The 14719-nt window shown below is 51.7% G+C and overlaps 1 protein-coding gene across 1 annotated transcript in view; it reads right to left on the reverse strand.

Annotated features, from left to right (window-relative positions):
- The window catches only part of TMEM44 (transmembrane protein 44), a 32377-nt gene that overhangs the window by 11656 nt on the left and 6002 nt on the right, over positions 1 to 14719 (reverse strand). The window contains exons 3-8 of the mRNA XM_036753312.1: positions 13399 to 13492; positions 10487 to 10650; positions 9707 to 9793; positions 5853 to 6023; positions 4094 to 4243; positions 1466 to 1570 (exon numbers count right to left, since the gene is read on the reverse strand). Coding sequence (XP_036609207.1) covers positions 1466 to 1570; positions 4094 to 4243; positions 5853 to 6023; positions 9707 to 9793; positions 10487 to 10650; positions 13399 to 13492 — 771 coding nt within the window. The remainder of the gene's footprint in view (positions 1 to 1465; positions 1571 to 4093; positions 4244 to 5852; positions 6024 to 9706; positions 9794 to 10486; positions 10651 to 13398; positions 13493 to 14719) is intronic.

The raw sequence follows: 14719 nt of genomic DNA on the forward strand, positions 1-14719 counted from the left end.
GATCTTGCCACTCTCTCCCATGGATAAGAACTCTCAGCCCTACTTCTCCCACTCTCTCTTATAGCCAGGAATCTCCAACTCTTTGAGGTGGACCTCTCAGATGGACATCCTGTAGATGTCTTACATTCAGCATAGCCAAATCTGGACTCGGCACCATTTCCCGAAAATCTCCCCTTCCTGATTTCCCTGTTACGTCCACAGCACCACCATCCTTCGGTCATCAGGACTCTCAGCGCCAAGGGTCATTCCTGACTCCTTACTCTCTCTCTCATTGCACCCCCACATCCAAACTATCGCCAAGGCCCCTTCTCTTCTGACTCTGCAACATGCCCTCACAGTCTCCTGCTTGGACTATGGTGATAGCTGTCTGCCTCAGTCTCCCCCTCCTCCAACCCATCCTCCACTCCGCTGTCAAAGTGACCTTCCTGAAGCACAGGTCTGAGCATGTTGCCCCTTTACTCAATAAATGCTAGAGGTTCCCTAACTCTTCCAGGAAAAAAAAATATCTTCCAAAGTTCTTTGTAACCTGGTCCCTTTCCAGTCTTCTTACACCTTACATCCCTGTATGTACTCTTTGATCCAGTGGCAACAGCCATCTGGCTGTTCCTCAATCAAGACCTTCCATCTCCGGACTCCAGGCATTTCTACTGGTTGTGCCTCAGTCCTGGAGTCTTCTTCCTGCTTTTTTTTGTCCTGATTTCCCAAGGATCTCAGCTAAGATCCCACCTCGTACAGGAAGCTTTTCCCAATGTCCCTTGACACCGGTGCTACCCCCAGATGGTCTCCACTTTATCTCAGCTTTATCCTGTGGTTGGCAAACTGTCCCATTAGATCAGGAACCCCCTGCGGGCAGGGACTATTTCTGCCTTCCTTTGTACCCCAGTGCTTAGCATAGTTCCTGAAACACTTTAGAGTCGAATGCTCCTCTACCCACCCACCCCAGGGCGCCCCCTGGAACTTTGTACCGCTAACAGACTCCCCTTCATCCGAAGCCTCCCCCTCTGCCACCTTCATCCTCTAGAGCTCACTGAGAATGGGCTTCTTGAGAAGCTCTCACCCCTTTTGGCCTCCCCTCCAAGGCTGGCTGCTCTTCTCCTGGCCCCTGGGGCACAGACCCAGGGGATAAGGGGGAGTAGCCCCCACCCCAGACACTTCCAGACTCTCCCTCTGCCTCCTGCACCCAGTCTCCTTTCCAGTTCACACCACCACGTGCAGACCTTATCATCTATTGCGGTCTTATGGGCCGCTGAGTCACTCTTTCTCCTCCAAAATAAGTTTAGTTGCTAAATCCGTCTTCCCTTCTATCTCAACCCAGACTTCCTTACTTTTGACCCTCCACTCTACCTGTTCCTTAGCCTCCTCAATTGTCCCCTCACTCAAAGGCTAGCTATTTCTCCAAGTCACTCCTTGCATCCCTCCCCAGGTCCACGTGCTGGCAGCGGCACTTATCTCTCTGTTCCCTTACCTCCTGGACGTGTTCGATGGTCAGCTCCATGTAACGGCCAATGGCCGCCATCTTCTGCAGATACTTGGTGTGGGGGAGCATGTGGAGTGGGACCCAGGTGGAATTCTTGAAAGGGAAGAACACAAAGTGAGCTGATCCGGAGAATCCACTTAATTTACAATCTCAACAACTTTTCCATTTTTCTGAAATCAATCACATTTTCCCTTGCGTGGTCCTAATTTCTTCCTTTGTCGCTGTTCAGTTGTTTTTTCTGTCGTGTCTGACTCTCCCTGGCCCCATTTGGGGTTTTCTTGGCAGAGATACTGGAGTGGTATGCCATTTCCTTCTCCAGATCATTTGACAAATGAGGAAACTGAGGCAAACAGGGTAAAGTGACTTGCCCAGGGTCACAAAGTAATGTCTGAGGCCAGATTTGAACTCAGGAAGATCAATCTTCTGACTCCAGGCCAGGTGCTTATGCACGATGGTGCCTCTTAGCTGCCCTAATTTCATCCTACAGAATGCTAAGTTGGGGCATTAAAAAAGAAAAAGCTTAATGCCTTCTTCCCTGCTCTGGCTCTTCCATCCTCAGGCAGGACAACCCTCACTTCCATCCCCCCTCAACCCTGCTTCCTCCCCACCCAAGCCCCACCCTGCTTTCATTATGCCTTGCCCTTTCTCATCTTCTTGAGCTCCTGCTTTCTCCTGCTAACATGGCAGCCTGTGCCCCCCTTCCCAGGACTGGTGACACTTTCTGTCATGTTCCTGACTCTGTGTGTATGTGTGTGTATGGCAGGGGAGAGGGCCAGACTATTCCTGCTCTCCGTGGTTACATCTAGATTCCCCCTCTCCCCCATTCCTCATTGATCTCTCCCCTTCTGAGGTTCTCATTCACCCAGTATTCAATGTCCCTCCCAATCCAAATCCTGGAGGCCATTATCTATCAACCACCCAGGACCTTTTCTTTCTGGCTCACCGCCAATCCCTGCTCTCACACTAGGGACTTCCGCAAATATACTGTCACCCCCTCAAATGTCCTAACTTCCCATTCACCAACTGACTTTTGGATATTTTAAACTGGGTGTCCCAGAGGCAAGCAAACCCAACACAACCAAAATGGAAATCAAGACCTTTTCCTAAGACCTTTCCCTCTTCTGAACTTCACCATTCCTGTCCATGGCATCTCCATCTTCACAGTCACCCAAGCTTGCAAGCTAGGCACCATCCTGGACTTCTCCCTCTCACTCCACCCACAGTCCAAGTCTCTTACAAAATGCCCTTCCTCCCCCCTTCACAGCATCCCCCATATTGGGCTCCTCCCCACTCCTGCAGTGTCCAGCCCGGTTCAGAGTCTTGTCACTCACTCTCGGATGATTTCAATGGCCTCCCAGACCAATGAGTCATCTGCCTCCAGTCTCTGCCCACTCCAGTCCAGCTTCCACTCAGCAGCCAAAGTTTGGCCACATCACCCACCCCCCTACTCAAGGCTTCCTGTCACCTCCAGGATCAAACAGAAAACCCTCACTTTGACTTTGAAAGCCTGTCACCTTCAGAGGCAGCCAGGTGGCAAAGTGGACAGATGCTGGACCTGGAGGCAGGAAGACCTGCATTCAAATCCAGCCTGAGATACTTAACTAGCTGTGTGACAAGTCACTTAACCTGTTTGCCTCAGTTTCCTCAACTGTTAAATGGAGATGATAACAACACCTTCCTCCCAGGGTTGTTGTGAGGAGCAAATGAGGTAACAATTGTAAAGCTCTTAGCACTGGGGCAGGTCCATAGAAGGTGTTATCTAAATGCCTGTCCCTTCCCAACCTGAGGCCCCCTCCTACATTTCCAGTCTTCTCACACTTTATTCCCCTCTGTACACTCTACAATTGGCCTCACTGGCCTTCTTGCTGTGGCTCCCCTCCCATGACCAGAATGCCCTGTCCCCTCCCATCCAGCCCTCACCTTCTACAGGAGGCCTGTCCTGGTCCCTCCCCACCAATCCCCCAAGCTCATGCCTTCTCCTTTCAGATTGCCTCCCATTTACACATCCTGTAGATACCCAGCTATTTATGCATTGTCTCCCTCATTGGGAAGCACCCTCCTTCAGGGGAGGGACAATGTTTTGGCCTTTCTTTGTATCCCCAATGCTTACTTAGCACACCACCTGGCATGCGACAAATGCCTAATGGATGCTTGCTGAGTGAAGGGAACGACTGGATTGAGGCTCACTTTGGAGCCAGGAGCTCCTTCTCCCAGATCCCTGTGAGAGCTGGCAGGCCTCCAGCCACCCCATGGATCATAGCAGGCATCGGCGAGGAGGAGCACAGCCTGCCCAATTAGCCATACTATCCCATGTGGCCTCATCTGTAAAGTGCTTTGGGAACCTTAGTGCTCTGGGCAAGTGTGACATGTTATGGTGACTATATATGTACACACACACACACACTCACATATATACACACACAGTGATGTTCTCAGGCTCTCCCCTCACCCTGTGAGCAGCTCAAAGTACCAAGATCTATTCCCAAAGGGACTCTGAGGATTAGAGGGCAGTGATTGGTTACATAGCCAGGGTTGGAGGCCCAAGACCTGCCCTGCTGCCAGCATAAGACATCCTCATCCCCCGCCACCGCCTGCACCCCAGGTGAGGAAAGAGACCTTTTCCTCCTCCACCTCTTCCTGTCTGTCATCTTCTTCCCTTTCAGCGAATGTCAGGAGAGCTTGTGTGTCAGGGGGCTCCGTGGCCTCAATGGAGAAGCCCAGCACTCGCCTTATTTTGCTTTGCATCACACAAGAGAGGAAAATCAGCTGAGATTTCAGAAGTTAAGTATGGATGGCTCCCCAAAAGAGTGGCTCCCATCAAACGTCAAGCAAAGAATCCACCTTGGCCATATCATTCAGTCTTTCAACTTCACACCTTCCTTTTGGGAGGTTTGCCCAAAGTCAGAGATGAGCTCAAGGGCCCACTGGGGACAGGGAGGAGGAAATCCTTGCCCCCTGATTCCTATGGCAAATGAGAAAGGAGGAGGGAGGGCAATGAGAGGGGAAAGAGAGAGGGAGGGAGGAAGAGGAGAGAAAGAGAAGTAGGAGAAAGAGACAGAAGGAGGGGGGAGAGAGAGAGAGCACAAGAGACAGAGATAGAGAGACAGAGACAGAGAGAGAAAGAGAAGAGGAGAAAGAGACAGAGGGAGACAGAGGGAGAGAGAGAGGAGGCAGAGACAAATAGAGAGGAGAAAGCAATAGAGAAACAAAAACAGGAGAGGGAGAGGGAGAAAAGAGAGAGGAGAGGGAGGGAAGAAGAAAGGAGGGAGAGAGAAGTAGGAGGAAGAGACACAGGGAGGGAGGGAGGGAAAGCGAAAGAGAGAGAGAGAAAGAAAGAGAGAAGAGGGGAGGGAACGGGAGGAGGAGAGGAGAGCAGAGAAAAGGAGAGACAGAGAGAGACAGACAGAAAGAGAGAGACAGAGACAGAGGGAAGGAGGGAGAGAGAGAGATGGAGGGAGGGAGGGAGAGAGAGACAGAGAGGGAGAAAGAGACAGAGACACAGAGACAGAGAGAGAAAGAGAAAAGGAGAAGAGACAGAGAGAGACAGAGGGAGAGAGAGAGGAGGGAGAGACAAATAGAGAAGAGAAAGCAATGGAGGAGAAACAAAAACAGGACAGGGAGAGGGAGAAAAGAGAGAGGAGAGATAAAAGAGAGAGACAGAGAGAAAGATGAGAGAGACAAACAGAAGAGACAGATGTAGAAGAGAGGAACAGAGAAAGATACAAAGAGAAGGAAAGGAGAGGCAGAGAAAAAGAGGGGAATAGAAGGGGAGAGAGAGTGAGGGAATGAAGAGAGGAAGGAGGGATGGAAGGGAGGAAGAGACAGCCAGCAATGGAGGTAAATGGAAGTGACTCAGATAAAGGGGAGGGAGAGGAAGAAGGCAAGATGAGCAGAGGCGGGACAGGGAGACACATCCACATGCCTGTACCATGGAAATAGGGCTGACTCACCCGGTCATGACGCACGCCTCACCTGGGCGATACTCAGAAACCCCAGGTGTTCCGTGCGTCACTGGGCAGTAGCACAGGCAGACATTGACGGCACACAATGACCTTTCCATTAGCTCTCGGGATCCCAGGGGGAGGCCAGGGAGGGACATGCAGCACCAGTGACTCTTGGAATCAGGGAGGGGTCAGGGGATGACCAAGGGGTGTCTCCACTCTGCTGCTGCCAGCCTGCCCCACCCAAGGGCAGAGTTGGGAGGGAGCTGTCCAGACCACGGTGGTGGATCCTTTGTTTGTCTTAACAGATCCCCAAGGAGGGCGTGTGTTTATGCCCTGCCAGCCCTGGCCCCTGTGCGAGGAGACAATTCTGTCCTGCAAAAGGGACAAGGGCAAGGAGTGGGCCAGAGAGAGCTCAGCTAGGCAAAGGATACAGCAAGATCAAGTGTGGAGGCCCCCAGGGAAATGAGGAACCAGGGAACAGCGCGGATCAAGTATTCCGGTTGCCGATCATGAGCCACTATGGCAGAGGCGTAGAGGAAACCAGCCAGGGCCGAGAAGCCCCTGGCCCACAGGTGGAGACCCGCAAAGGCTTTCCCTTGGTACTGAGAAAACAAGAAGAGGGTTAGGTGCAGGAAGCCTGGGAGCTCTCAGGAGCTTCATTACAGATCCTTGGGGAGGAGGGGTCAGTACCTGGTCTGCTCACCAAATGAGGTACAGGTCGAGGGTCTTTATTAGTGGGAAAGCCTGAGGTTGGGGATCGAAACATTGAGAGAGGACAGCAATCTTTCTGCTCCTCCTTGTGCTCCCCTGGGTTTCTTTGGGAGGAGGGATAAGAAGAATAAACAATAACAAACCGATCAGAATCCTCAGCCTGCCCAGTATCTGCCATTATCCTGGGTGTTTTTCCTTTCATTTCTCTCTTTCCTCTTTCTGTTTCTGCCTTTATCCCTGTCTCTCTGTCTCTCTCTCTTTCTCACTTTTATTCACCTTTCTACGTCTCTGTCTCTACACCCAGTGTCCCCCCAACCTGCTGCACAATGTCCCTAAGTTGGGACACACACCGGGGGCAAAGCAGCAAACATCCTGGGAAGAGATGGAAACCACAGGCACCTGCCTGGGGTCTCGATGTCCTTTCCACCTACTTTTCCCAGGGTCCCCTTTCTTTTCTGAGAGTCCACACCTGGGGTGTACAGGCTCATGGACTCACTTATCCCCACTCATAGGCTCACCAGCTGGTTGACCCCATAGCTCGAAGACAATTGGGTCCGGAGTCAGAAAGACCCGAGTTCAAATGTGGCCTCAGACGCATATTAGCTGAGTGACCCTGAGCAAGTTACTTAACCCTGTCTGCCTCAGTTTCCTCATCTGTAAACGAGGATAATAACAGGGCTGTTGTGAGGAGATGAGCTCTGATCTGCGATGTGCTTTGCAAACTTTAAATCGAGACATAAACACTCACTATTTTTATCACTCTAGAGCTGGAAGGACCTTGAAGGCCTTAGTCTAGCCCTTCACTTCACAGATGAGGAAACTGGGGTCACTCAGTAGACGCTTAACAATCCAGCATCTCCAGCATCTGGGGGGTGGGGGCAGGTGCCTATGTTTCTATCCCATCTGGGCTGAGGAGAGGGAGAGACAAAGAGACAGAGGACAGAGAGAGAGAGAGAGAGAGAGAGAGAGGGAGAAGAGAGAGGGGAGAGAGAGGAAGAGACAGAGAAGAGAGAGGAGGGAGAAAGGAGAGAGAGAGAGGGAGAGAGAAGAGGGGGAGAGAGAGAAACAGAGACACAAAGAGACAGAGACAGAGGCAGAGAGACAGAGAGAGAGAGAGGAAGGGAAAGAGACAGAGAGAAGAGGGGAGAGAGAGAAAAGGAAAGGGAGGAGGGAGAGAGAGACAAGACACCATGTGTGTAGCGGTTTCAGGGGGAAAGGGGAAAGGTTGGCAGAATGCTGCTGGAACATAGTGGTGAGGAGTGGCCAATGGGAGCTCTCCTGCTGTCTAACCAGCCAAAGGGGCGGGGCCACAGCTTCACTGCCCCTTCTGAGAAAAGGGTAGGAAAAGATTCTCTGTCCTGCCCTCATCAGCCTGGGCAGGGCCAGCTTCTGGGAAGGCCCTGGCTGCCTCATGGTTTCCTGGGGCAGCCCAATTGCCCTGCTCTGTGGGAGCTGGGGGTCCCCTGGAAAAGAAGGCATATGTTCTGGACCAGTGGTTCCCAAGGATCCACAAATCTGCCAATGAGCCAAATGCCCCCTGCATATAGAGCCAGTGTGTGGCACACTCAGGTGGGGGCCATGAGTTTTCAAATGCAGGTGGGATACCCGAGTCCAAAGTCCCTCCCTTGAGTGTGTCCTGAGTCAATGAAGCTGTCCCCACTACTGCCACTGCCCCAAGCTGACAGTTTGATGGCCCTTCAAGGGGCACCTTACACCCATTATCTCACTGGAGGCTTTTGAGGGCTCTCTATCATTCCCTATCATTCCCATTTTACAGAAGAGAAGACTGATGCCCAGAGTGGCTCCGTGACTCCCAGTTGCATAGCTCCCAGGCATTGGAAGTAGGATTTGAACCCAACTTCTAATCCCTCCACTCTTTCCCCTAGACCACATGGATTCTCCTGATACAAATGCTCTCATGTGAGACTCTCTGAAATGTTTGAATGTATAAAAAGGAGTGATCATCCTCTCAAGGCAGCAAGGTATTCTAGAAACAGAGGGTTGGGTTCAAATTCCGACTCTGAGGCTCCCAGCCAGTGGGTCCAATCATTTCCCCTAGGGGGCCTCAGTTCCTTCCTCTGTAAAATGCGGTGGCCTTTCCAGACTGAGGCCATGGGTGCCCTATCTGAGCGCCTCCTGAGGCACTGACCATGGTCCTCAAACCCCACACTGAGCCCTCTCTTTAACGACCTTATGGTGACCTGGTCCTGTTTTCCCACTCTCTGGCAGGGCAGCTAAAGGCTGGCCCAGCTGGGGAGAATGCAGGGAGCCTAGAAAGAAGGAGGGGAGGATGGTAGACACTCCCTCTCCAGGTGACCCAAGGTCCATACGCACTTTGTACATCCTTCCTGTAAAGAAAGCCATTTTATCTGAGCTGGGGTGGGAAGAGTGGAAAGGGGTGGCCAGGGTGGCCTGGAATGGGTGTGCCGAGCATTTTCCAGGACCCCACACAGCATGGCTGTCCCACTAGATTCTGTTGACTGCAGGGCTCACTGATCTCTCATGTTCCTGTCAGTGAAAGTCAGGCTGCATCCAAAGGCCCACAGAGGTTTTTGCTCATGTTGGGACCATGATCCTGGGCATCCTTAAAGCCCTCCCTGCTCTGGACCCAGCATTAGACAGTGAGAGTTCCATAGATCTGGGGGTCAGGAGGGGTCTCCCAAAGACAGTCCGGCCCCTTGACTCTGACACTGCCGCCAGTTCATACAGGGCAAGAAGTCATAGGCATTACACTGATGACCCTGGCCCAGCTCAGCCTCCTAGTACAGCCTGGCTGCTTGTGACTGCCTCATTTCAGCCTGGCCTGGATTCAGAGGACTCAAAGTGGTCCCAGACAAGCAGGTCAGAGATGGGCCAGGCTGCTCTGCTCCGCACACAGCTAAGAGGGAGGGAGATACCCAGGAGGTGCCCACCTACCTGGCAGACCCCTCTGTTCTAGTCCTGACTGACCAGTGTGTTCCTGGGCCGCCGTTAGCCATCCAGGCTGCAACAGCCAGTCAGGAGGCTGAGGGTCTGCTGTGGTCCTTGTCAAAGAAACAAGCTTCTCTCTGCTCTCCTCTGCCTCCTGGGTTCCACAGGGTCTGTGGGGTCCCTGATGGCTCCGTATTCCCCATCCCCCTGGGTAGGGGCCCCTCCTTACTGGAAGTCCAAGGAGCTTGGAAGGATAGACCAAACCCAGATGAAGGAGGCCAGACCATTTGGGGCCAGATCTCCACCAGAACAAGCACAGATTTAGCTGCAGAAATCTAGCCCTGAGCAGGGGGCAAGCCACTCAGGCAACGTTGCATCAGACCACACTGACTCAGTGGGGCTCTGTCATGTCAGCTCTCTAGCTGTGAAAGAGACAGGATCCCCTGCCCATCCCCCCACTGGACCACTGGTTCTGTGACTTCCCTGGCTGGCCTGTAGCTCCTCAGGGCCAGAGCTGTGCAGGGCAGATACATGGCTCACAGAAGCAACTTCTGCTGAATGCCCCCAAGGAGGGGCCACTACCTCCACTGCCTTGGCTGAAGAGATTGTCTCCCTGGAGGGAGCCCCTCCACCCAGGATGCTGCTCTGATGTGCCCTCACTTACTATTTTAGAGAATGAAGGGATCCGGGAAGTCCAAGAGACAATCAGGCCAACCCCTGCCAGCAGGTAGCCAAGGGCTTCTGGATTCTCCTGGGGAACAAAACCAAAAGGAACAAAAAATCTCAGCAAACACATTATGGAGGGAGCATCAGGAGCTCACATTCTTGGGGGACACATCAGGGGCTCACATTCTGGGAGGACATGTCAGGGGCCCACATTCTGGGATGACACATCAGGGGCTCACATTTGGGGGGGACATGTCAGGGGCTCACATTCTGGGGGTACACGTCAAGGGCTCACATTCTGGGGTGGAGGAGAGAGATAACATGCAAACAACTAAGTGCCTAGAAGATATAACCAGAGCCAATGAAAACGCTTAGGAAGGGGAAGGCATGCTCAGGGGAAGGCACTGGGAAAGACCTCCTGCAGGAGGGGGATTTGAGCTGAATCCTGAAGGAAGCTCAGGCAGCCAGGAGGCACAGGAGAGAAAAGGGACTTCCAGGAGGGGGCACAGCCAGTGCAAAGGCTGGGTGAGCCCCAAGAAAGCCAGCACAGCTGCATTATTGGATCCATGGAGGGGAACAAAGAGCAAAAAGACCAGATGGGTGGCAGGAAGTCTGGCTGTGCTGGGTCCTTGAGAAGACAGAACCACTGGAATTCATTCAGCGGGACTGACGTGGTTAGACCTGAGCTTTGGGGAAATCCCTTCAGCAGCTGAGTGGAAAGGGGGAGAAGTGGGGTGGGGGGACCAACCCCCTGCCAGGCCTTTGCCATTCTTGGTACCTGCAGCACACTTCCCAGAAGCCTTCTCTGCGCTCCATGGAATTCTGGGGCAGCTGGAGCTGGGGGAGCCAGGGCAAGCCAGCCAGTACCCACCCCTAGGGGCACAAGGAGGACAAACATGCCGGCCTGGAGTTTCCTCCGCATCCTCTCCTGGGAGCAGCGACCTGCAGCAAACACCCAAACCCCATTTTACTTCTAGAGAATGGCACTGAGAAGTCACAGGCTGTAAAATGCAAGCACTGTATTCTCTGAGTCAAAGGGGCCTCCAAAGATACCTTGTCCATCTCATCCACTAGCAAAACACCCCCTCTGCACTGCCCAGGGACCCTTCAGCCTCTGCTTGAAGACTTCCAAGGACAGGGAACTCACTACCTCCCAAGGCAGCCAAGGGTGTCCCTTTGGGACGACTCTCTTCACTAAAGTTTTTCCTGACCTGTAGCCTAAATCTGCCTCTTTGTAGCTTCACCCACTGCTCTGTCCCTTAGGGCCAAGCAGAACAAAGCTAGTCCCGACTCCCTCCACAGCCTTCAGAGAAGATGGCAGGTTTGTGTAGAGGGCAGAGGCCCTTATTGGCTCCATGAGAGCCGGGACTGTTGGCCTCAGTTCCCTCACCCGTAAATGAGAGGGCTGGTGTAAGTGTCCTCTGAGATCCTTTACAGCTCCAGATCTATGATCTTGTGCCCCCTAGGTCTCCTTTTCTCCAGGCTAAATGTCCTTGGCTTCTCTTGGGCAGGGACTTGAGTTTCCTCAAAATCCTGGTTTGTCTGCTCTGCATACACTTCCTAAGATATGGCACTGGAGTGAATATAATACTGCCAATGGTACCTGCCCAGGGCAGAAGACAGTGGGACCGACCTCAGATCCCAAAAGTTTTCTTGACTTACAGTCCAGATGAGCTGCTAACCATACCTTCCTCCCTCCTCCATCCTGTATGGTGAAGTCCATATATTTTTAGTTTTGACCCAGTAAGAAGCTGAACAGGAAGCAGGACATCTTTAATCCTGCACATTGGAAACCAGTTTCTGGTCAGCAGGAAGGAGGATGCTAAGCCTAACCCTAAATTCAGTTAGCAAGAGCTGTCTTTTCACACACACCCTCCCCCACTTCTCCCTTTGGAGAAGTTATCTAATGAGCCATTTCTCTCAATACTGGGCCAGTAACAAGTCAGAAGAAATGATGTCTGTCATTGAGTCTGATATTTTTACTTAGGGGATGGTTCGGGACAACCCTCCCACCTTTTCTTTCTTGGTTTCACTTCCTTTATCGATCCCTTTGGCCAAGCTCCCAATCCCAGGGCCTGCCCTGCTTGTCTCCCAGCTGTTCACAAGACATCTTCCCTCCTACCTCTCATGCTCTGCTCTATCCCTTCATATCTCTGTTGCTGTTGTTCACTCATTCAGTAATGTCTGACTCTTTGTGACCCTGTGGAACCCATGCAGCTTTCTTGGCATTTCCTTCTCCAGTAGACTAAGGCGAGCAAAGGTTGAGTGACTTGTCCAGGGTCATACAGCTAGTAAGCATCTGAGGTTGGATTTGAACTCGGGTCTTCCTGACTCCAGGCTTATTGCCCCAATCACTGAGCTGCCCACCTGCCTCTTCCTTCATGAAGCTCCTCCCTTGTGAACTGATCCAACCATTCTGGAGAACAATCTGGAACCATGCCCAAAGGGCTATAATATTGTGCTACCCTTTGACCCAGCAATACCACTTCTAGGGCTGTATCCCAAAGAGATCACAAAAAAGGGAAAAGGACCCATATGTACAAAAATATTTATAGCAGCTCTTCTTGTGGTGGCCAAGAATTGGAATTTGGGGGGATGGCCAAGTTGTGGTATATGGATGTAATGGAATATTACTGTGCTGCAAGAAAGGAGGAGGAGGGTGGTTTCAGAAAAACCCTGCAAAGATTTCTAAGAATTGATGCAGAGAGAAGTGGGCAGAGCCAGGAGAACACTGCACACAATCATAGCGACCAACATTGCACAATGAAGGACGGTGGATGACTTAGCTCTGCTCAGCCATCCAATGATCCAAGACAATCCCAAAGGACTCAGGATGAAAGATGCTGGGCTGCCCACCTCCAGAGAAAGAACTGACAGCGTCTTGTAGAATACAGATGGAGCACCCTTTCTTTCTTTCCCTTTTTTTGGCTTGAGTTTCCTTGCACAAAATGACTCACATGGAAATGTTTTCCACGACTACACGTGTATAGCCTGCATCGGATGGCTTATCTCCTCAGGGAGTAGGGAGGGGAGGGAGGGAGAGAATTTGGAACTCCCTGAATATGGACACGGCACAAATTTGTCTTAAGAGAATTTTTTCTAGTTGTGATTGAGGAAAATACAAAATATTTCTATTCTAGTGTGTAACGGTATGATCGGTAGTGTATTTAAGGGAGTATCACCCAACTTGTTCCAACTTGTTCCAAAACTAATCAATTTATTCAGCAGCAGAGAATTCTATTCCTCTTCTGAACCCTAAGTCCTTCTTTACATCTCAATAGCAACATTTTCTTTCTAAAAAGGGGGGAGGGGATTGTAGCTTAAAGTTGCTCTGAATGCACCCTTGTATAAGATGAGCCCCACTTGGCCTTGGTAGGAGCCAGTCTTTCTGTGGGCCCAGAAACCTAGGGACCACAGTCCTTTCCCCCCAAGGGGGCCATGGAGCATCTTCTCTGCCTGGCAAGTCACCTCACAGATTGTCCTCCATGAAACCTTAGCTGTTCCTCCAAGAATCAGGGCCCTGACACTTCCTGGCCTTGGAGCTCAGAACCATGGCCACCTCAAGGCCTTCCTAACAGTGGCAGACCTTTACGCTCCCTGACCCAGGCACATGCCTGTCGGCCCCAAAGGCCCAGGAATGGCCAGGGAACCACCCCCCACCTGCAGAGGTGACAGCCCACATGCACTCACCCAGCTTGGGCTTGATCTTGGAGCCACAGATGGGGAAGAGAAGCAAAGTGAGGTTGACCACCTCAATGGCTGCCAGATAGACACCAGTGAAGACCTGAGGGAGAAAGAGGTTTCTCAGTGCTCTGAGAGCCCACATAGGTCTTCCCAGAGGTTACATACCTTTCATCAATAACTTCTAAAACTGCGATATTAATAAATGGGCCCCAACACAGTCCCGTGTTTATGCAGGTGTTGGACGCAATCACCTCTAAGGTCAGACCCCAGCTCAAATCGAGTGACTGGGGAGGTAACTGGAACTGCACCAGAAGGAAGCAGCCATTTGCTTCTGGGGGTAGGGGTGGGGACTGGGGAGAGAGGAGGGTCCGTGTGTCCAGAGAGGGTGGTGGGTTCAAGAGGTAGAGTGGCCTGGTGTGCAGAGCGTGAGATATCTCCTAACTGTGTGGAAAAACACACTCACTTGAGGCCTCAGTTTACATGTCTGTAAAATGGAGATCATACCTTCACAGGATTGTCTCAGCAGAGGCATCAAACTCGGTCCAAACCTCCTTGAGCAGGTATTCTAAGTCAATATGGAGCCTTGGGTCCTTTTCTGAGTTTGACACCACTGGTCCAGGAGCTCAGATTAAATGGTGTAAAGCGGAGGTTCCCAAACTTATCTAGCCTCCTGCCCCCTTTAAAAAAAATTACTCAGGGCTCCCCTGGAAATGTACTTTCTTTAACCCAATTTTTATTCAGTGCCCCCCAATTGCACCCAAGGCGATCCCACCCCCCATAATTCCAGCACCCCTCACCCCACTGCCCAGGAGTGGGGTTGGGGCACAGTATAGCCCACTTTGGGAACCTATGAAGCACTGAAGGTAATGTTTGTTAAAGCACCATGGCCACATAGAGACATATACCATGTGTGTGTGTGTCTTTTCACAAAATCCTAAAATTATTCATCATAAATTATAAAAAACCAATAAATTAAGATGCCGACTCAGGGTGGACTCTTAGACGAAGCCCTTGGCCTTTCACCAAGGATGGTCAGATGTCAAGCAAAGACAGTCTCGGTTCCTGTCCGGCCAGGTGTACCCAAACAGCTGGCCGGGCCGCCTTTACGTGCGAATGTTCATTTTGATCGTCATTATCGACGATCGCCCGGGCTAAGTCACTTCTCCACAAACCCTGGGAAGGAAGGCCGTGGAACAGCAGGACCTGAGGCCTTCTAGCCTGCCAACAAGGCTCTGGCAATGGAGAGACCAAGGGTGACTTTGGAGGAAACAGCTTTGGGTGAGGGCTGAGGTCAGAGGCCAGACTGTGCGGCTGAGAAAGCGGTGAG

Source organism: Trichosurus vulpecula, chromosome 4, assembly GCF_011100635.1.
Source record: "Trichosurus vulpecula isolate mTriVul1 chromosome 4, mTriVul1.pri, whole genome shotgun sequence".
NCBI lineage: Eukaryota > Metazoa > Chordata > Mammalia > Diprotodontia > Phalangeridae > Trichosurus > Trichosurus vulpecula.